At 32.0% G+C, this 23,632-nt stretch overlaps 1 protein-coding gene and 1 long non-coding RNA gene across 2 annotated transcripts in view; one reads left to right on the top strand and one right to left on the bottom strand.

The window, feature by feature from the left end:
* Positions 1–537: 537 nt before the first annotated feature.
* The window catches only part of LOC127728959 (E3 ubiquitin-protein ligase E3D-like), a 49,300-nt gene continuing 26,205 nt past the window's right edge, over positions 538–23,632 (bottom strand). The window contains exons 3-5 of the mRNA XM_052236539.1: positions 8,355–8,620; positions 2,576–2,666; positions 538–670 (exon numbers count right to left, since the gene is read on the bottom strand). Of these exons, the coding sequence (XP_052092499.1) occupies positions 538–670; positions 2,576–2,666; positions 8,355–8,620 (490 nt within the window). The remainder of the gene's footprint in view (positions 671–2,575; positions 2,667–8,354; positions 8,621–23,632) is intronic.
* Positions 18,427–22,375, top strand: LOC127727970 (uncharacterized). The gene is made up of 2 exons (XR_007993951.1): positions 18,427–18,685; positions 21,854–22,375. It is a non-coding gene; the product is annotated as an uncharacterized LOC127727970 (long non-coding RNA).

The raw sequence follows: 23,632 nt of genomic DNA, 5'->3' as shown, positions 1-23,632 counted from the left end.
TAAGAAATGTACCATAGTATCAATAAACAAAATATCAATATACAAATGTTGCTGGTTTATTCACATTAGCTAAAATTAATGTTGATTTACAAGTATTCACCTAAAGTATACAGTTTTCAAATAACATAAATGCAAGATGCCAATTGACATGACATATTACAAATTACGAAAGTACATATCAGAAATGTACAAATTACAAAAGTACATATCACAAATGTACAAATTACGAAAGTACATATCACAAATGTACCATGTAGCAATAAATAACGCAAAATCAAAATGAGAATTTTGAATTACACAGTTGCAAACTACGAATTGCAATTTTCAATTGTCGAATTGCACTGTAACAAATTAAGAATTGCAAAGTTGGAATCTCAAAATTACCGAGTTACATACATACAATTTAAGAATTGCAAAGTTGGAATTATGACACCTTAGCTTTCCATAGAATTTCAGTTGAATGTCCTGACCATCTATTATATAATACATGTATTGATTTCTATAGTTCTGTAATTTGGGATGACATTTTCAAAGATTTCAATTGATACATACTAAACACTGGATCTTTTTTTTATCTTTTTCTCCACTCAAGATCAATCTAAAGCTGGTGTATGTGTGACTTTGTTCATTGATCATCTTTGCAAAAAAGGCTTCTTTATTTTGAACTGGGCTGTAAAATACAGTAAATCATTCTTTCAAATACAGCTTACCCTAAACATTTTTATTAAAACTTTGAATTCCATAATATAATAAAAATTGCAAACATTCACTTGCAATATTCACTTGTGTTTTGCAGAAAATTATCTCAAAAAACAATATTTATAAAAAAAAAAAAAATCTGATTCAAAATTCATTTAATGATATAATGTCTTACACATCTGCTCATCATAACACAACATTTTGACCTCCAGGACCCGGTTGTTCATCTCTTGGTTAAATTTTAACCAACGGTTAAATATCAAAACCCTTGGTTAAGATTTAACCCTAGGTTATTTTCTGTTGTTTATCCTGTGGATAAATTTAACCCTTTGTTAAATCCTTGTTTAAATGATTGAGATTCAGCCTAGCTTCCGACCTCGGTTAAAATTTCAACAAAGGAATAGTGTTGTCCAAAAGTACGATTCCCTGTTGATAACTAGACTGGAAAGGTCACTAAACATTTGATACAACATTTTCAAATCAACATTTTTATTTTACCTTGTCATCTTCTATGCAGCAAAATTAAACATCTTTTAGTAAGATAATGTATTTATCTATAATCAAATACAAATCTACTATCAACACTTCTTTTCAAACAAAAGGTGCTTTCTGTCACGTCCACTTGTTGTTGTACTATTTTTAAAATGAACTAAGATGCTGAAAAGCGTATTGTTTTTAATAAGAAATCATGATTATTGACTAAACAGTTATTCAGTGTTAATAATTCTTTATTTTGATAGAAATGAACATTTACTGTAAAATTTAATCATGGATTACATAACCAAGGGTTAAAAAGAAGTTGAACAGCACAATTTTAACCCTTGGTTATGTAAACCCCTCAGTTAAAAGATTTAACCCCAGGTTATGTTTAACCAAGAGTTATATTTAACCGAGAGATGAATAATCTGGTCCAGAAGACTAATTTTGGTTCATGTGAACATCATTGTTGAGCGTGTGTCTCATAAACGTTTACACCATACATATCTTTACTCATACAACTTCAAAATTGACTGAGGAATAGAAATATGATCACTTTTGGTCTTCTTCCATCCTGAACATGCATGAAATATTAACCACTGGATGTTAATCAAACAACAATCAATCAATCTTTATGCATACCGTCATCTCATCATTGGTTGTCCTTATATATATTTTGTCAATTGAGTTATATTGTATAGATGGCAGTCATTTGATAGTCTCAAAGGGGGGTTGGGTTATGGTTTTTTGTCCGAGTCAGAAATTTTTTTTCGTGCAAAGCGCAAACATTTTTTTTTAGTTTTTTGACACTATCAATCAAATTATTTTTTTCAAAATTTAACACTATAAGGTATGGGGAAAATCTGGATTCAGAATATTTTTTTTGTCTTCTGCTTGACCCCAATATTTCTTTTTTCATCAAATTGGGGATCAGAATATATTTTTTTAGGAAAAGACCATACCCCTCCCTAACCTGTCGAAAAATTATAAACTCCAGAGTCAAAAGATGGTAATATGAAAATGGTCTGTTAAGACATGTATTGACAGCTTCAATATAAACATTTTGTTGACTACCATTGTGCCTGTAGTGTATAATTATAAATAGATATCAGAGCTTCACTTGCATCTAATTAGGGCATTTAGGGATAGGCAATACATTTGATAGTTGGATAGAATCATGATTATTAAGTTCATGAAAAGTATAAAAATTCTCAGTAGTCACACAGACTATGTTATTATATTTTTAATGAATTAAGAAAAAAAAAAACTGTAGGCATGTGCCTATAATTCCTTAAGGCAGCTATGTCCCTGTGAGTGGTGAAACATACAATGCCATATACTGATCTGTAATCTGATAATGTATTTTCAACAGTATTTTTAAACTCTGTGTAATGTTTACCTTTCATTCCAACATAAATTGTCATCTCTGTGAAATATAACACTTTCACTAAATATTTTGTATACAGGGTTTTCTGCATAGCCATTCATTTCTGAAATAAAAATTTTACAATTATTATGTGTACATCTTTTGTATACAAACTTGCCAATTTTTGTCAAGCCAAAAATGCATACTACTTCAAATATCATTTTAACATATGTAAGCAACATAAACAGACATTAAAAAGTTTACAGCATTTTTTGTTTCATTCCATCAATTTTAATTTGGTCAAAATATCTGAATAAAATTGTTTATAAACCATTATCCCTATCAATCAAGTTGTTATACAACTCTGATAACCACAAATATACAAATGTTTTCTTTGTATAGCTTGAAATACAATTATCTGTTCTGGTTTATTTATATGTTATGGTTGGCAACTTGCTGTCTCATTTATATATAAGCTAAGAATCTCCTGTTACTGATAAATAGTTTGAACACTTAGTAATTTTTTTTATTCTAAATGATTGTCCTCATTAACTTTTAAACATTGAAAAGTATCTGTAAATTCAAACGAAGTCAATAGAAAAACAAAGGAAATTCTGCAGTTTTGTGTTGCAGCAGAATATACACATTTTATAAGCATCAATAGTGGCATCACCAAATAAATTTTTCCATGTACCGGTACTTGTTTTATGATAACATAGCTACTCTTGATATAACCCTTAGTAAAGAAAAAGGGTTACATATGTCACAAAACTTGTTAATTTTATCATTTATACAGGAAAAAATGCATAAAATTTTTAATATTTACTAAATATAAAACAGGTATGGTATGCAATAACATCAGAAGTTAGAACTGCAAAGGGTGACAGAGAGATCTGGCAAACATAAAAAAATACGGATTTAAAAACACTTTCAACTTGATTAATTGATTGATTGTTGGTTGCTTAACATCCAGTCGCAACTTTCAACTTGAACAGCTGCTGTTAATCTGTAATACATGTATAATACATTCTGAACATATTCTAACATTCTGCAGCAGTCAACTTATTATATGTTGTTTACTATGTATGCCAAGATGATACAATGTTTACAGATGGACACAAGAAGGGTACTTATGTGATTGTGTCACAAGAAAAAAAATCAAGTTATTTAAAATGCAAAGGACAGTATACAACTGATGCAACCCTAAAAAGACAAGGCCAGCACCCAACTAATTATACATACACACAGGGGAGGTCTTAAAATACAAATTTGGGTACAGATGTCTGGCTTGGGTTTAACCCCCCCCCCCCATTTACATGTTGATTATTGCAAAAATCCCTACCCATACATATATTTCATAGGAAAATCATAAGACTATTCATTTCATGACATCTTAATTAGATGTTAACCACACATGATCATTCGTATTTATTATATAAAAAGATTTATACTGACATCTCAGCAGAAAATGAACATTTATGACCCATTGACATATGAATTTCTACCCATTGTTATATTTTATATATAATCTCTGTGAAATTGCACCCCATTGATATATTTGACATTCCTGAAAAGAGACCCATACCAGCTGCACATCTTTGTATATGTTACAGGCATTTTCTAAATTTAGGCATTTTGTAAAATGCCTGAAATCTAAAATGCCTGTAAGATTCAGGCATTCTATATATTGACTAATTTGTTTAGGCATTTTCTACTAAAATGCCTGGAAAAATTGAAAAGCATTTTACAAAATGCCTGAAATGATTTTATAGAATGAGTTATTAACAAAAACTGAGCAATTGAAAGAATGGAACAACAGAGCAGTTTTATCTTTAATTAATGAATTTTTAAGCTTGCATTCTAAGAGTTTTAACAATTAACTAGAGGCTCTAAAGAGCCTGTGTCGCTGACCTTGGACTATGCACATATTCAACAAAAGACTCTCCAACATTGTAGACAAGAATAGAATTCATGACAAAAATCTCTGATTTGTTGATCTTGTATTGCTGATCATTTAGTCAGTTTAGATTCTCTCTATTTTTTAGCTTTTGCTCAAAACACAAAAGAGGTTTCTATCTATCTATCTATCTATTATAATTTCTAAAATATAAGGCAAAAACACAAAAATTGGTAAAAATCGACATCAAAGGGCAATAACTTAGTAATAAGGAGTCAACTGATGAATTCGACCATGGCAGACTTATTTGTAGAACTTGTCTTGCTGATCATTTTTGCATTTTAAAGTTTCCCTCTATCTATTATAGTTTTCAAGATAATAGGCTAAAATGAAAAAAAAGGTAAAACTTGTCATTTAAGGGCAATAACTCCTATAAGAAGTCGTCTGACAGTTTTGACGTACAAATGTATATGGACAATTGGTAGAGCTCAACATTCTTAACATTTCTGCTCCTGTCAGATTTTCTCTTTTTATAGCGGTTTTCAAATAAAAGACAAAACTTGCATTTTACCCCTATGTTCTATTTCTAGCCATGTCGGCCATCTTGGTTAGCAGGTGGGGTCATCAGACACATTTTTTAAACTAGATACCCCAATGATGATTGTGGCTAAGTTTGGTTAAATTTGGCCCAGTAGTTTCAGAGAAGATTTTTGTAAAAGTTAACAGACGACGCAGACAACGGACCCCAAGTGATGAGAAAAGCTCACTTGGCCCTTTGTGCCAGGTGAGCTAAAAATAAATTCTACTGAATTATTTAAAATTCCCCAAAGCACCGAACTTAAAAATTATTAGTTATTTCATATAATGATGGATTGCAGGATATGTTACACATTTGTCCTGGTTTTTTTTTTTCAAATACATTGTTTGGAGTAAAATCTGGTCTTAGCACTACAACCACATCTTGTTAAAACCTGACCATCACACATGCAGCTTTGTCAATTCTTTTTCTGATAAAACACTTAATATTCGACCAACATTGGGTTTCGTAAAAAGCAGACACATGAATATCTGCTTTTTCATGTGTCCCCCAACAGATTCAATGATTAGATTGACTGACATCTTTTTTGCTATGAGAGCATTTAAAAGGCTGAAGCACCTATATGCATGTCAGGTGGTGCATCCATAGCAGGGGACACTTACCATGTTGGGGCAAATTTATTTGTCTCATCTTTGTTGATTTTCAAGATTTTACAACGGTTAACTAATGATGCATTAATTCATTCGGTTGTAAAGACCCAAGGATTCTTTTTGGCAGTGAAGATGAAGATACTCATATACTTTTGCATCACAACTAGACACAAATTTGTATGGTGAAACCCATGCTATATAAAGGGAATCTGTTTGGCTGTGCAGAATGTATAAATTATAAATATAACTTTTCTGTCTCTATCCAACATATATTCATTTCAAGCAACAGTCAGAATTCCTCTTCTTTATCCGAGTTAATCTATTGCAGAACTTAGCTCTTTGATTTATTATAAATTTGTTCTTGTCTTAAATATGCATGAAATATTTGCTACAGAATGCAAAAAAAAAAACAACAATCAGTCAATAAAAAACATGCTTATTAATCTCTGCTTCATATAACAAACTTCTGTTTTAAATCTAGATTTTCTCAAAATTCGTTTCTAAACTTACAATTTGTCCTTCTGCAATCATAACAATATGATGACAAAATTACAATACAGAGTGAGTAAATACTTAGTTTCACTAAAAAGAATACAATCTTTCCAAGCTCATTTTGGAAAATAAACTCAATTTTACCAAATAATTATTTCTTTGCAAAGATATTGTGTTTTTGATCAAACATGTCAAATGCATCTCAATAATAATTATCTTTTTTAACAAATTACCTAATGCTGAACAGGCAATTTGTTGAATTTTGTTTCTAAATTTCAGTCAATTTTACAAAATGACTAGGTATTTTCAGTCATTTTATATAATTCCTGACAAGGTTAGGCATTTTATAAATTGCCTGAAAATTCAGTAATTTAACAAAATGCCTAAATTTAGAAAATGCCTGTAACATATACATTTATTTAGGAAGAGACCCCCAGTGTAAATACATGCACACATGTAATTAAACAAGCATTCTGAAAGTATTGCATGGCAATACATAGTCCTCTACCGGTTAAAAATTAATTGTACTGGAACAAAATGCTAACTTGATCTATAACTTGTCATGGTGTAAACTATATAACAAATATCAAGTCAATATCTTCAAACATGCCAAAAAAAGTGCGGAAAACTGATAATTTAAGTGAATTTTCTAAGTCCAAGGACCATAACTCTGCACAAAATCATCAGACCGGAACAAAATTCGAACTTGATCTGTAACTTGTCATGATAAAACAATGTACCAATTATTAAATCAATATCTTCAAGAATGACGAAAAAAAGTGCGGAAAACTGAATATTTTAGTGAATTTTCCAAGTCCAAGGACCATAACTCTGCACAAAATTATCAGACCGGAACAAAATTCGATCTTGATCTGTAACTTGTCATGATAAAACAATATACCAAATATCAAATCAATATCTTCAAGCATGAAGAAAAAAAGTGTGGAAAACTGATTTGCCGGACTGACAGAAGGACAGACAGACGGACTGAGTGCAAACCTAAAGTCCCCTTCGACTTCGTCGGTAGGGGACTAACAATAAATATCAATGAAAATGAAAGCTTGGGCTTGAGTTAATGTGAATGCCCGTAACAACTGAGTGATATCAGGTGATCTAGCTGAGACTAGCATGTCCTGTTCAGCATGCAGCAACCTTTCCAATGTCATATTAGTAATTGCTTTCTAATTACATTATTTATATTTTACAATAATAAGTCAAATTTTGTGGGAGATTGAATACATAGAGATTATTTGTGTGATGTCAAGGTGTAAGACTTTTAGATTCAAGTAGCCAAATTTTGTTTCAATTATGTATGGTAGTGTCCACTGTGTTGCAATGTAGGTACCATTGCATCATTGTTAATTGATTAAGTCTTCCTCTTTTTATGGCAGTGTTATTTCATCCAGTCTGACACCATGATGTCAAACATATGATTCAATTAGCAGACATCCGTTTCAATGACAGTTTAGCGTCCATTGGGGCACAATTGTGTGTAACATTGCATAGTATTTAATTGCACAAGTAAGCTTTTCTTTGTTTGAAAATAAAATTAACGGTGAAATGAAACCACAATAAATAAAACAGGCCTTCGCTCTAAAACCCTGCAATTCCAAATATAGTTATGGCCATAATTATAACACACATGTAGCATTATTCTATGGAGCAATAGTATAAAACAAAATTTTGCTTGGAACTTGCATATCATAAGGTTGATAGGTAGAAAAGTTAATTTTTGTTTGTTTCAGGAAAGTGTATGAATGCTTTGCAACTGGTGTATTCTTGTAACTTTTTGGTATTATGCTAGGAAGTGCGTCATTGAAGTCCTTGCACAGGTATGAATAATGTTTGATACTTATTGATCTACAGGACATGACAAAATCATTATGCCCTCTTTAAATAAATAATTTGAACAAAACCATGAGACCATAGGTCAGCTGGAAAATGTCCAACAAGTGTTATTTTAATTATGGCCTGGTATTCACTTGCTAGGTGAATTGGGAAAAAAATCGTGCTCTATAGTCGAGTGGCACTTTGATAGTAAACATATATATTTAGAGTAAAAATATGGTATATTGGTATACATATGGTACAAATACGCGATATATATTGAAAAATTGAGGATTTATGATAACAAGGGGGAGGGATTATGGGGGCTCATAACAGGATCCTGTCCTCAAGCACCTATGCTTATTTATAGTTCATTTTAAAATTTTTAATATTAATTCCATAACCTACCATTTGATTTATTTCTATCAACAAATTTAGCACCAATCTCTACATGACATCTTGGGCATGTAACTGTGCCATTGTGACTGTCTCTGACATGGAGGTGTGTTGATCTGACTAGTAAATATGAAGTACCAACAAAACACTCTCTTGACTTTGGTATAAGTGATATTGATTTATAATCTGTATCATCATTTTCATGCTTATGGCAAAACCACATGTCAACACTGGAAGACCAATTTTCTGAGGGTAATGGCAGGACTCTCTTGTAAAAGCTGAAAAATAGTTTCACCATTGTTTTATTTTTTTTGGAGGTCATGCAGTTGTAGATAGCAAAGTCCATATGAACTGACTATGATCTGTTCTGTATAAGCAGTTACTGATGACAGTTTATCAAGAAAATGCATTTGAACTCAGCAAATCTGTATGTTCAGGTAAAAATTGTAAAATGTGTTATGTCAAAAACAGCCTATTGAAACCATATTGCTGAAGGCAGTGGTAATATATATTTGCATTACATAATAAATGGATGTACTACTAAATGATGTGACAAAATCTGCCCTAATACAGATAAATCAGCATGTGAAATACTGATGATGTTGCCTTGTTGATATTTAATAATTATATTTTCTCAGCCCAGGCAAATACTGAAAAAAAAACTGTATAAATTGTCTTGTGGGCTTATACAGCATATTTGCAAATGTTTTACCCTTCATCAAATTTTGGACACATTTTTTTCTGCATAAGATACATTTTTTATCATATTTTATAACTTAAAATGACAAGAACAAGTTTAAATTATGTTTGTTACGATTTAAAGCAGACAAATTCCACAGCCTTTCCGAGGAGAATTTTATTTTAATAACTGTTTAATATCTGTTGATTTGTTAAAACAAAACAACCTAGAGGTTAAGATGAGAACGGTTTAATGTCTGATTTATTCTTCTCAGGTACTCTGAGTAACTTTATATTTGATAGATAAAATGAATTGCATTAACAAACAAGCGTGCAAATGCTGAAATTTCTCGCCTGTTCTACTTATGATTGAAATCATGTTAGAAGTCTGCAATATGATTGTTTTACTACAAGTATCACATAAACTTAACATTATCAATGATCCATGAAAATGAAGTCATGGAAAGATGAACCATGCGAGACAGACATGTACACCTAACAATCATTCCATACAATAAATATAGTAGTCCTATCGCTTATAGTACTGGAGAAACAGATCAAACCACAAAATCTTAACATTGACCAATGAAATTTGAAAATAAGGTCAAGGTAATATGAACTCTGCCAGACAGACATGTACACCTTACAATCATTCCATACACCAAATATAGTTGACCTTTTGTTTTTAAAATAGTAACTGATAAATTGACATAACCACAAAAACCTATCATTGACAAATGAACCATGAAAATGAGGTCAAGGTCATATGAAACATGCCAGACAGACATGTATACCTTACAAATATTGCATACACTAAATATGATAAAATATACTTCAATTACTTGACTTATTGCTTATAGTATCTGAGAAATTCATACCAAACCACAATAAACTGTTAACACAGAGATATGTCACGCCTATCGGCATAAAATTCAGAAAAAGACAATCTGATGGACAGCAACATTGCTTATTAATTCAGTCACTGGACCATGATCTAGTGGGCAGGGCCTGAAAATGGTCGACAAACTGAGATGTACAGACAGTAATGTAACTTTATAGAAAATATCGTTGTTTATTGTAAGTAGTTCCTACCAATATAACTTAAGCAGAAAAACTTAACATTGAAAATTGCTAATTAATCCCAAGTCACTGGACCATGACAAAGGGCACAGGACCTCGAAATATTTGTCAAACTGATATGAACAGATAGAAATGCAACTTCATACAAAACATTATTGATCTATCACAAATTGATCCTATCAAACTAACTAAGGCAGAATACTTAACATTGAAAATTGCTAATTAATTCAAAGTCACTGGACCATGTCCTAGGGGGCAGGGCCTCTAAATAGTCTGATATGTACTGATAGTAATGCGACTTCATACAAAATATCAATGATTTATCATAAGCAGATCCTATCAAACTAACTTAAGCAGAAAACTTAACATTGAAAATTGCTAATTAATTAGCTGGGGGAGGTTGAAATTTGGAAAAAAAGGCAGCACAGGAGTTTGGAGTAAAAAAAAAGTCAAGATGACAATTTATGACAAAAAATGCAGGATAAATTAATAAAAAAAAAAGGCAGAACCGAATAGAGTGAAAAATAAAAAGGCAGGACAGAGATTACAACCAAAAAAAAAAATGCAGGACAATATTTTTCATCCTGGCCCCCACCACCATAAAAATCAAATGATAGCTGATCCCTAACTTAAGCAGAACTCTTAACAATTGTTGAAGCTGGAGCCGGAATCGCCAGAAAAGCAATCCCTATGTCTCGCTTTCCATAACTTTCGTCGCAGGCGAGACAAAAGCTAAACATTGTTCAATGAACCATGAAAATGAAGTCAAGGTCAGATGAATCCTACCAGTCAGACATGTACACCTTACAATCATTCCATACACCAAATATAGTTGAACTTCTGCTCAAAAGTATCTGAGATACAGACTTGACCATGTAACTTTAACCTTGATCACTGATCCATGAAAGGAGGTTGAAGTCAGGTGAACCCTATCTAATAGACATGTAGATCTTGCAAGGAACCCATATACCAAATACAGTTATTCTTTTACTCATAATATTTCACTTTTCAAATGATGTTTTAAGTGAAGATTGCAGGAGCAATCTTGGCAACAAGGGGAAGTGTATAACCAGTATATTTTAGATGTCAGTATGTTAATATGTAAAATTCTAATAATTCTTATATTTCAGTATTAGTTAAGATATTAAGCACTAGCTTAAGAAATAATTTACTTGATAAATAATTAAAATAATTTACTTCACAATTTCAGATAGGTGTAAAGTAAATTATTATGTAATCCCCTGAGGGATAAATGACATTAGAATATAGCAAAGTGCTCTTGACCAATGAAATTGTAGGAATTGATGTGCCTTAATTATGAAGAATGAATGTAAATCATGTTCTAAGTAAGAAATTAGAATATAGCAAAGTGCTCTCGACCAATGAAATTGTAGGATTTGATGTCTCTTAATGGTGAAGAATGAATGGAAATTATGTTCTTAGTAAGGGATTATCTTATTATTTGGGTCTATTTACAGTTCAAAACAAAGAGTTTTTATAAATGATTTACAACTGCCCCGAAGCACATTTATCAGATTGAAAGGATTTATCACAGTGATTAAAGCTGACTAAAAGTTGATTGTGAAACAAACAAAAAATCAAAATAAGTTGAAGTTACTGGAGCAGTAAAATTTGTACTTTAATGATATTAGGAAAATATTAATAACTTCAAATAACTAAAATAAAATGCTCCGCAGGGCGCAGCTTGATACGACCGCAGAGGTCGAACCCTGAACAGTTGGGGCAAGTATGGACACAACATTCAAGCTTGATACAGCTCTGAATTTGGATTGTGATTAAATATTTGACACAGCATAGGTTTCTGACACAGAATGAATGTGGTCTAAGAACTTAAAAATTTTAAATTGGACATTCACCTATTATGGTCCAATATCCAAAATCTAAATACATGGTTAGATTCAGCATATCAAAGAACCCCAAGAATTCAATTTTTGATGAAATCAAACAAAGTTTAATTTTGGACCCTTTTGACTCAATGTGGACAAAAATGATAACAGGGCCCAAAAATCAAAAATCTAAATACATGGTTAGATTCAGCATATCAAAGAACCCCATATATTCAATTTTTGTTGAAATCAAACAAAGTTTAATTTTGGACCCCGATTTGGACCAACTTGAAAACTGGGCCCATAATCAAAAATCTAAATACATGTTTAGATTCAGCATATCAAAGAACCCTAAAAATTCAATTTTTGTTAAAATCAAACTAAGTTTAATTTTGGACCCTTTGGACCTTTATGTAGACCAATTTGAAAACGGAACCAAAAATTAAGAATCTAAATACACGGTTAGATTCGGCATATCAAAGAACCCCAATAATTCAATTTTTGATGAAATCAAACAAAGTTAAATTTTGGACCCTTTTGACTTCAATGTGGACCAATTTAAAAACGGGGCCAAAAATCCAAAAACTTAATACACGGTTAGATTCAGCATATTACAGAACCCCATATATTCAATTTTTGTTGAAATCAAACAAAGTTTAATTTTGGATCCCGATTTGGACCAACTTGAAAACTGGGCCCATAATCAAAAATCTAAATACATGGTTAGATTCAGCATATCAAAGAACCCCATATATTCAATTTTTGTTGAAATCAAACAAAGTTTAATTTTGGACCCCGATTTGGACCAACTTGAAAACTGGGCCCATCATCAAAAATCTAAATACATGGTTAGATTCAGCATATCAAAGAACCCCATATATTCAATTTTTAATGAAATCAAACAAAGTTTAATTTTGGACCCTTTTGATCTCAATGTGGACAAAGTTGATAACGGGGCCAAACAATCAAAAATCTAAATACATGGTTAGATTCAGCATATCAAAGAACCCCATATATTCAATTTTTGTTGAAATCAAACAAAGTTTAATTTTGGACCCCGATTTGGACCAACTTGAAAACTGGGCCCATAATCAAAAATCTAAATACATGGTTAGATTCAGCATATCAAAGAACCCAATATATTCAATTTTTGTTGAAATCAAACAAAGTTTAATTTTGGACCCCGATTTGGACCAACTTGAAAACTGGGCCCATAATCAAAAATCTAAATACATGGTTAGATTCAGCATATCAAAGAACCCCATATATTCAATTTTTGTTGAAATCAAACTAAGTTTAATTTTGGACCCTTTGGACCTTTATGTAGACCAATTTGAAAACAGAACCAAAAATTAAGAATCTAAATAGACGGTTAGATTCGGCATATCAAAGAACCCCAATAATTCAATTTTTGATGAAATCAAACAAAGTTAAATTTTGGACCCTTTGGACCTCAATGTGGACCAATTTAAAAACGGGGCCCAAAATCCAAAAACTTAATACACGGTTAGATTCAGCATATTAAAGAACCCCAAGAATTCAAGAATAAAACCCCATTGAAATTGATCAAGAAATAAGCAATTTATACGAAGTATCTTCTTTTGCACAATACTGTGCAATTGATTATTTCTTGCTATTGCGCAATACTGTACAATTGACAATTTCTTGCTATTGCGCAATATTGTGCTATTGGATATTTCTTGCTATTGCGCAATACTGTGCAACTGAAGATTTCTTGCTATTGCGCAATACTGTGCAATTGAAGATTTCTTGCTATTGTGCAATACTGTGCAATTGAAAATTTCTTGCTATAGCACAATACTTATTATATAATAATTTACACATCCTGTTTGGTGTGTATCTCCTACCATATCATTATTATTTGCTTTAAAATATAAATCAGAAATAACCAACTTAAAATGGAAAATTTTAAAAGAAAAAAAAAAGGAAAAAAAGGAAAAAAAAAAAGAAAAAAAAAAATCCCCCCCCAAAATTTTTTGAACCCCCTTATGATTCATCACCCCCAAACTCAATCTCAGCCTTCCCTTTGTGGTATGGTACCTTGCAGTACAATTTCAGAGAGATCCATACACTTGAACACAAGTTATTGTCTGGAAACTAGAAAAATGCTTATTTTTGGCCCCTTTTTGGCCCCCAATTCCTTAACGTTTCGGGCAATTACCCCCAAACTCAATTCCAGCTTTCCCTTTGTGATATGGAACCTTGTAGTACAATTTCAGAAATATCCAAACACTTACACACAAGTTATTGTCATGAAACTAGAAAAATGCTTGTTTTTTGCCCCTTTTTTGGCCCTTAATTCCTAACATTTTGAGGCAATTACCCCCAAAATCAATTACAGCCTTCCCTTTGTGGTATAGAACCATGTGGTACAATGTCAGAGAGATCCATACACTTACACACAAGTTATTGTCTGGAAGTTACAAAAATGCTTATTGTTGGCCCCTTTTTGGCCCCTAATTCCTTAACTGTTGGTACCATAACCCCCAAAATCAATCCCAACCTTCCGTTCATGGTATTGAACCTTATGGTAAAATTTCATGGAGATCCATTCACTTAAACTAAAGTTAGAGTGCGAAAACCAATGTGTTTTCGGACGACGCCGGACAACGACGACGACGCCAACGTCATACCAATATACGACCAAAAAATTTTCAATTTTTGCGGTCGTATAAAAACAAGCGGCTGTCAGATTGACAGCAAACCGGATTTTCCTGCAGAGGTCGAACCCTGAATAGTTGAGCAAGTATGGACACTACATTTAAGCTTAAAACTGCTCTGAATTTGGATTGTGATTGAATATTTGACACAGCATAGTTTTGTGACACAAAATGAATGTGGTCAAAGAACTGAAATATTTGAAATTGGACATTTACCTATTATGGTCCAATATCCAAAATCGAAGTACATTGTTAGAATCAGCATATCAAAGAACCCCAAGAATTCAATTTTTGATGAATTCAAACAAAAGTTTAATTTAGGACCCTTTGAACCACAATGTGGACCAATTTGATAAAGGAGACCACAATCCAAAATCTCTCAATACATGGTTAGATTCAGCATTTCAAGGAACCACATAAATTCAATTTTTGTGAATCAAACAAAGTTTAATTTTGGACCCTGACTTGGACCAACTTGAAAACTGGGCCCAAAAATCTAATATTTAAATACAGGTTTAGATTCAGCATTTGAAAGAACCCTATATATATTTAATTTAAATTGAAATGAAACACAATTTAATTTTATCCATAATATTTTCTGTGCAAAGGGAAATAACTCAAACTGGATAAATAGATATGATTAAAATCAATAAACCAGTGATGACTAAGTTCTATAAAATTAGATATGATGTAATTTTTCAAATTATAATCAATAATATAATAACAACAACCAGTGATGACTAAGTTCTCTAAAATTAGATATGATTTAACACTCAAACATTGTTAGAATCAGCATTTCAAAGAACCCAAGAATTCAATTGTTGATTAAACAAAAGTTTAATTTAGGACCCTTTGGACCCTGATGTGGTATTATCTAACTAATAATGAAAATAAATACAGGTTTAGATTCAGCATTTCAAAGAACCCTATATATTTTCAATTTATGTTGAAATCAAACACAGTTTAATTTTGGACCACGATTTGGACCAACTTGAAAACTGGGCCCAAAATCAGAAATCTAAATATATGTTTATTAATAGACAATAAAAGCTTAGTTTTTAAAGGAGTTCACCTTATCAAAAAAAAAAATATATATACAGCATTCAGAAAATTAGTTTTTACAGAATAACAAACAAACTTACCACAAAATTCTTCAAACAATTTACCAAAGAAAAAAAAAAATCCAAAATTTTATTTATCATTAAAACATGTACAATGTCTTTTAAAAATCTATAAAACTTATCTGTTATTATCTTCAAAATGTCTAATAATGAACAGTAAATTTCTAACTATATTTACTCCTATATAGCTTTTAATCATCAACACTTAGAAAACAGAAAATTTTCAAATAAATCTGTCACTCCAATTACAATTGTGAGATAAGACATTAACCGTATGTATAGTAAACTGATCACAGGTGAAAATTATCTATAAAGGCTAAGTGTAATCAAACTTTATGTATATAATTAACAATTTCTGTCCAAAGGAAAATAACTCAATCACAAAAACGTACCACTTATGGATATTAAAAAGGGTGATAACTCAACAACGAGAAAAGCTAAAATCGTGAAAATTGAACTTGACCTTCATTTGGCCCGAGAACACAGTTATTTTGTAGTGCATTTCTTTTAGACAATAAATTCAAATTAAAAAAATCGCACCTGCTCTATCTCAAAAAGATTTTTACAGTGTAGTGTACTACTATTGATACAAATAATATCAAAATTATAGAAACTTCTACCAGCTCTAACTCAAAATATTGACAATTCTGTGTTAAGGGGGGCTAAAATTCAGTTTGACAGCTTCCGACATTCTAATTTTTGACCTTTGTTAACTGGACCAAATCACTACTTAACATAAAGATTCAGCACCCAAATTTTTTTAACATGTAATTTCATCCCCTTACTTAATATTTCATGCATAAAATATCAAGAAATAAATTGGGAAAGTGTATCAAAAAAAAATGCAAGTTATACACTGTTCACACTAGGGACTATATTCGTAGACAACGAAAACCAAAGGACGATAACTGTGTCCTTGGACCTAATAGGATAGAATGACTTGACCAATTTTAATAAAACTTTGCATGACCTAAGCTTAGGCATTTTTAAGATAGTTGGCCAAGTTTCATGGCCATAGGATATATATATTAGATAAACTAGGGCCATTTTAATATTGAAATTTGGATGTTTATTTTTGACGTTTAAATCAAATATTTTCAACTGTCAAGATTTTGGCCTGAAAAATTTAAATATTGCAAAAATTTGCTTTTTAAATACTCTTGAATTTAATATAATAAGTATTAAAAGCAACGGAACACTCATTTGATTTATCAGATTTATTACAGTTATTCAAAAGTCAAATTTATATGAGCCTGTGCCTGAAAATAGAGATTTCCGAATTAAGGGAAGTCTTACATAAACATGCATTTTTTTCAACCAATTTGAAGTTTTTGAAGGTTTTTAACCATACATTATTCTTCCATATATATTAAATGTACTTTAAATGTAAAGAAAAGTTACAAAAAGCATACCACATGAGTATAAAATGGTCTTAGGCCATGTAAGACTGAGAATTATTTAGAGTCGATTTAGGCCGTAGCCCATATTTACATATAAAAATGCACACAGAGGCTATAAGGAAGTGAAATTTGTTACTTTTTGCTCATTTCTATGCTAAGATGTCATGATACAAGAAGTCTAATTGCAAAAGGACTCTTGAATTCAACTTTATTTTGCAGACAGTATGGTCTGATGACCAGTTTTTCACTTTTCAATGGGAAACTTGCATGAAGTTTTAGTCTCATTTGGCATATATTTGAACCACTTACTATCCTAAAGAAGAAAATTATAGTAGCATATGAAATGAATAGGGTGTACTGATCATTGTAAAGTGTTTTTTTTACAGATTTAGTGAAATATTTGTGACGGACTACAGATTTTATGTACAAAGCTCTTCACATTTCACATACATCAAACAGGCCGTTTAACCAGGGACATAAATACAAATATTCTGCACATTTTTTCTGTGATAATCTACTTTTCTCTAGATTCCGAGTTCACAAATGGTTAATTTAATTTGATTTAAGCATAGAAACACAAATATCAGGAACATAAAAAGTTGTCAGATAGAAAGTCAGCATGGCTCTTAGGCATAAAATGGAAACTGCTTTAAAATGCTTATTTTAGCCTTATAATGCCAAAATGGGACATTTTAACAGAATTTCTGTCAAACAAAGATGTAAATCCTTTACTTTTATTGAGTTTGACAAATTGAAACCAGAAAACCATTCAGGAAAGTTGCCAAAGTACAGAATCTACATTTACGGAATTCATCTCTTAGGCCCGAGAACACAGTTATTTTGTAGTGCATTTCTTTTAGACAATAAATTCAAATTAAAAAAATCGCACCTGCTCTATCTCAAAAAGATTTTTACAGTGTAGTGTACTACTATTGATACAAATAATATCAAAATTATAGAAACTTCTACCAGCTCTAACTCAAAATATTGACAATTCTGTGTTAAGGGGGGCTAAAATTCAGTTTGACAGCTTCCGACATTCTAATTTTTGACCTTTGTTAACTGGACCAAATCACTACTTAACATAAAGATTCAGCACCCAAATTTTTTTAACATGTAATTTCATCCCCTTACTTAATATTTCATGCATAAAATATCAAGAAATAAATTGGGAAAGTGTATCAAAAAAAAATGCAAGTTATACACTGTTCACACTAGGGACTATATTCGTAGACAACGAAAACCAAAGGACGATAACTGTGTCCTTGGACCATTTAGTAGCAGGAAATAACATATCTAATTTGAAAAAATTTTGTCAAAGGGTTTACATGTTATTGAACGGACACTGTTTGGCAGCCGCCCGCCCGCCGTACATCCCGAAATCAATATCCGATATTTCTTCGAAAATCCGGTTAATTCAACAATATCAAAGCAATGCAAATAAACTGCTTCGCTGAGCACAGTTGGATAAGCCCACAGAGGTCCAACCCTAAACAGTTGGGGCAAAAATGGACACAATATTCAAGCTTGATACAGGTCTGAATTTGGATTGTAATTAAATAGTGACATATTATAGGTTTCTGAATAAATGTAGTCAAAGAAATTGAAATTTGTTATATGAATTGAATTTATATTCAATTAAAGATTTCTTGCTGTTGTGCAATACACTGTGCTGTTGCGCAATACTTAGTAAATCTGTTGTCAGACTATAAACAAATAAAGTTCAATTTCTTCTCAATGTCACATTTGAAATTTATGAAAATCAATAGGCAGATTACATCAATAACTATAAATAATTCACCAAAGTTTCATGAGAACTGCTGAAAGCATTTTTGAGTTATTGTCCAAAAACTGGAAAATCCCCTTTTTTAATGAATAAAACCCCATAACTCAGAAATGTAAAATCTAAAATTTATAAAATTCTAAAGGGAGCTTACATCAACAGATATAAACAATTCACCAAAGTTTCATGAGAACTGCTGAAAGCATTTTTTAGTTATTGTCCGAAAACTGGAAAATTCCCCTTTTTTTATGAATAAAACCCTTAACTCGGAAACGTTAAATCTATAATTTATAAAAATCCAAAAGGGAGCTCATGTCAATAAATATAAACAATTCACCAAAATTTCTTGCCAGTTGGTGAAAGCATTCTTGAGTTATTGTCGGAAAACTGGAAAATCCCCCCTTTTTTAATGAATAAAACCTCAAAACTCGGAAACGGTAGATCTGAAATTTATAAAAAATAAAAGGGAGCTCATGTCAATAGATATAAACAATTCACCAAAGTTTCATGCATATCGGTTAAAGCTTTTTTGAGTTAATGTCCGACATGTTGACGACGGACGGACGGACAGACGGACGGACAGACAGACGGACAGACGGTCAACAGTATACCATAATACGTCCCGTAAACAGGCGTATAAAAAGAAAAAAAAAAAGGTTTTAAAATAAACAAGAGTGCACACGCTGAAATGTCACACCTTCTTTACTAACCATTGATTTTATGTTGATAGTACTAAATATAAAGCTTTACTACAAGTAACAAATAAACTTAACATGATCCAAGAAAATGAGGTCAAGGTCAGATAATTCAAACGAGAAATACATGTACACCTTACAATCATTCAATAAATCAAACATAGTTGACCTATTGCTTATAGTTTCTAAGAAACAGTCTTAACCAAGAAAACTTAACATTGACCAATGAACCATGAAAATGAGGTCAAGGTCAGATGAACCATGCCAGACAGACATGTTCACCTTACAATCAATTTATGCATTAAATATAGTTGACCTATTGCTTATAGTATCTAAGAAACAAACTTAACCATGAAAACTTAACATTGACCAATGAACCATGAAAATGAGGTCAAGGTCAGATGATACCTGCCAGACAGACATATACACCTTACAATCCTTCCATACAACAAATATAGTTGATCTATTGCTTATAGTTGAAGAAAAACGGACCAAAACACAAAAACTTAACACTGAGAAATGAACCGTGAATATGAGGTCAAGGTCAAATAAAACCTGCGCGACTGACATGTACATCATACAATAATTCCATACTCCAAATATAGTTGACCTATTGCATATAGTATTAGAAAAAAAGACCAAAACTCAAAAACTTAACTTAGACCACTGAACCATAAAAATGAGGTCAATGTCAGATGACACCTACCAGTTGGACATGTACATCTTACAATCATTCCATATACCAAATATAGTAGACCTACTGCTTATAGTATCTGATATATGGACTTGACCATGAAACTTAACCTTGTTCACTGATCCATGAAATGAGGTCGAGGTCAAATGAAAATTGTCTGACGGGCATGAGGACCTTGCAAGGTATGCACATACTAAATATAGTTATCCTATTACTCATAATAAGAAAGAAATTAACATTACAAACTAGAGGCTCTCAAGAGCCTGTGTCACTCACCTGACTCTACTTTGGTTTTAGAAATCATGTAAAGATAGATAAAAATCATAACAGATACCCGAATAATGATTGAGGCCAAATTTTGATTAATATTGGTCCCGTTATTTAATAAAATATCCTGGTGGCCATCTTGAACAGTAAATCGGCAACAAAGTAGCAACACTTGGTCAGCACTTCATAAGGAACATTCATGCCATGTTTGGTTTCATTCCATTCAGTGGTACTCTAAAAGAAGACATTTGTATGTATTTCCCATAGGGTCCAATGTTAAACTAAGCCCCCCCCCCCCCCCCTAGCGGCCATCTTGGATGATGGATCGACTGCAAAGTAACAACACTTGGTCAGCAACTCATAAGGAACATTCATGCCATGTTTGGTTCCATTCCATTCAGTGGTTCTCTAAAAGAAGACAATTGTATGTATTTCCCTTAGGGTCCTATGTTAAACTAAGTCCCCCGCTGTCGGCCATCTTGGATGATGGATCGCCTGCAAAGTAACAACACTTGGTCAACATCTCATAAGGAACATTCATGCCATGTTTGGTTCCATTCCATTCAGTGGTTCTCTAAAAGAAGTCATTTGTATGCATTTCCCATAGGGTCCTATGTTAAACTAAGTCCCCCGCTGGCGGCCATCTTGGATGATGGATCGGCTACAAAGTAACAACACTTGGTCAGCACCTCATAAGGAACATTCATGCCATGTTTGGTTTCATTCCATTCAGTGGTTCTCTAGAAGAAGTTCAAAATGTAAAAAGTTAACGCCGACGACGGACGACGCCGGACAGACGCCAAGTGATGAGAAATGCTCACTTGGCCCTTTGGGCAAGGTGAGCTAAAAATGTTGACTTTTTTTCAAGTAGTCACTGAACCATGAAAATGAGGTCAAGGACAATGACCATATGACAGACGGAAACTTCGTGACATAAGGCATTTATATACAAAGTATGAAGCATCCAGGTCTTCTAGCTTCTGAAATTCAAAGCTTTTAAGAAGTTAGCTAACGCCGCCGCCAGATCACTATCCCTATGTCGAGCTTTCTGCGACAAAAGACGCAGGCTCAACAAAGATAACCTAAATCTAAATTTAGCTTTCCAAAACTCTAATTACTGGACCAGCGGTTGGGAAGAATAGTTATTTCCAATATTCTGATAAAATAAAATAAAATGCTCCGCAGGGCGCAGCTTGATATGACTGCAGAGGTCGAACCCTGAACAGTTGGGCCAAGTATGGACACAATATTCAAGCTTGATTCAGGTCTGAATTTGGATTGTAATTAAATATTTGACATATCATAGGTTTCTGAATAAATGTAGTCAAAGAACTTGAAATTGGTTATATGAATTGAATTTATATTCAATTAAAGATTTCTTGCTCTTGTGCAATACTTAGTAAATCTGTTGTCAGACTATAAACAAATAAAGGTCAATTAATTCTCAATATCATATTAGAAATTTATGAAAAAAAAAAGGGAGCTTACATCAATAGATATAAACAATTCACTAAAGTTTCATGAGAATTGGTGACAGCATTTTTGAGTTATTGTCCGAAAACTGGAAAATCACACCTTTTTTTAAATGAATAAAACCCCATAACTCAGAAATGCAAAATGTAAAATTTATAAAATTCTTAAGGGAGCTTACATCAATACATACAAACAAATCACCAAAGTTTCAAAAGAATTGCTGAAAGCATTTTTGAGTTTTTGTCCGAAAACTGGAAAATCCCCCCTTTTTTTATGAATAAAACCCTGTAACTCGGAAACGTAAAATCTAAAATTTATAAAAATCAAAAGGGAGCTCATGTCAATAGATATAAACAATTCACCACAATTTCTTGCAAGTTTAGTGAAAGAATTCTTGACTTATTGTCCGAAAACTGGAAAATCCCCCTTTTTTTAATGAATAAAACCCCATAACTCGGAAACGTAAAATCTAAATTTTATAAAAAACGAAAGGGAGCTCACGTCAATAGATATAAACAATTCACCAAAGTTTCATGCAAAATTGGTTAAAGCATTTTTGAGTCAATGTCCGACATGTTGACGACGGACAGACGGACGGACAACGGTATACCATAATACGTCCCGTAAACGGGCATTTAAAATTGGGACCCAAAATTAAAAATCTAAATACATGGTTAGATTTGGCATATCAAAGAACCCCAATATAATTCAATTTTTGATGAAATCAAACAAAGTTTAATTTTGGACCCTTTTGACCTCAATATGAACCAATTTGATAGCGGGGCCCACAAATAAAAAATCTTAATACATGGTTAGATTCAGCATATCAAAGAACCCCATATATTCAATTTTTGTTGAAATCAAGCAAAGTTTAATTTTGGACCCCAATTTGGACCAACTTGAAAACTTGACCCAAAATCAAAAATCTAAATACATGTTTAGATTCAGCATATCAAAGAACCCCATATATTCAATTTTTGTTAAAATCCAAACTAAGTTTAATTTTGGACCCTTTGGACCTTAATGTAGACCAATTTGAAAACTGGACCCAAAATTAAAAATCTAAATACATGGTTAGATTCGGCATAACAAATAAATAAATGTGGTCAAAGATTTTACAAATCTAATGCGCCATACTGTGCAATTGATGATTACTTCTTGAAATTTTTCAATATTTGAAATTTGAAAAAAAAATAATATTTGAAGAATAATTCTTTTTAATTTCTGAAATATGAAATGAGAAAAAATTGACCCCCAATATTTCTTTTTACCCCCACCCCCCTTTTCCCCCAAAAAATTCTTTCCCTCAAGATATGGTCATTATCGCAATTCAAATTTCCAATGGAGTTTGCAACCATAATTACCCATTTAAAGTTACCATAGTGCTAACTTAATCTATTTTATAATAGAATATAAAATATGGTGTCAAATCTTTCATATGGATTTTTTTGTAAAAAAAAAAAAGATGCAACATTTGCAGATATTTTTACTGGTCTTCCTTTATAAATATGCATTTCTTTAAACATAATTTAAAAGCAGTGTAAGGGGAGTAATCAAAACGTTGTATTTGG

This window comes from Mytilus californianus, unplaced genomic scaffold, assembly GCF_021869535.1.
Source record: "Mytilus californianus isolate M0D057914Y unplaced genomic scaffold, xbMytCali1.0.p SCAF_2, whole genome shotgun sequence".
NCBI classification, from domain to species: domain Eukaryota; kingdom Metazoa; phylum Mollusca; class Bivalvia; order Mytilida; family Mytilidae; genus Mytilus; species Mytilus californianus.
The sequence above is the reverse complement of the archived record's forward strand: the minus strand, read 5'-3'. Positions and strand labels throughout refer to the sequence as shown.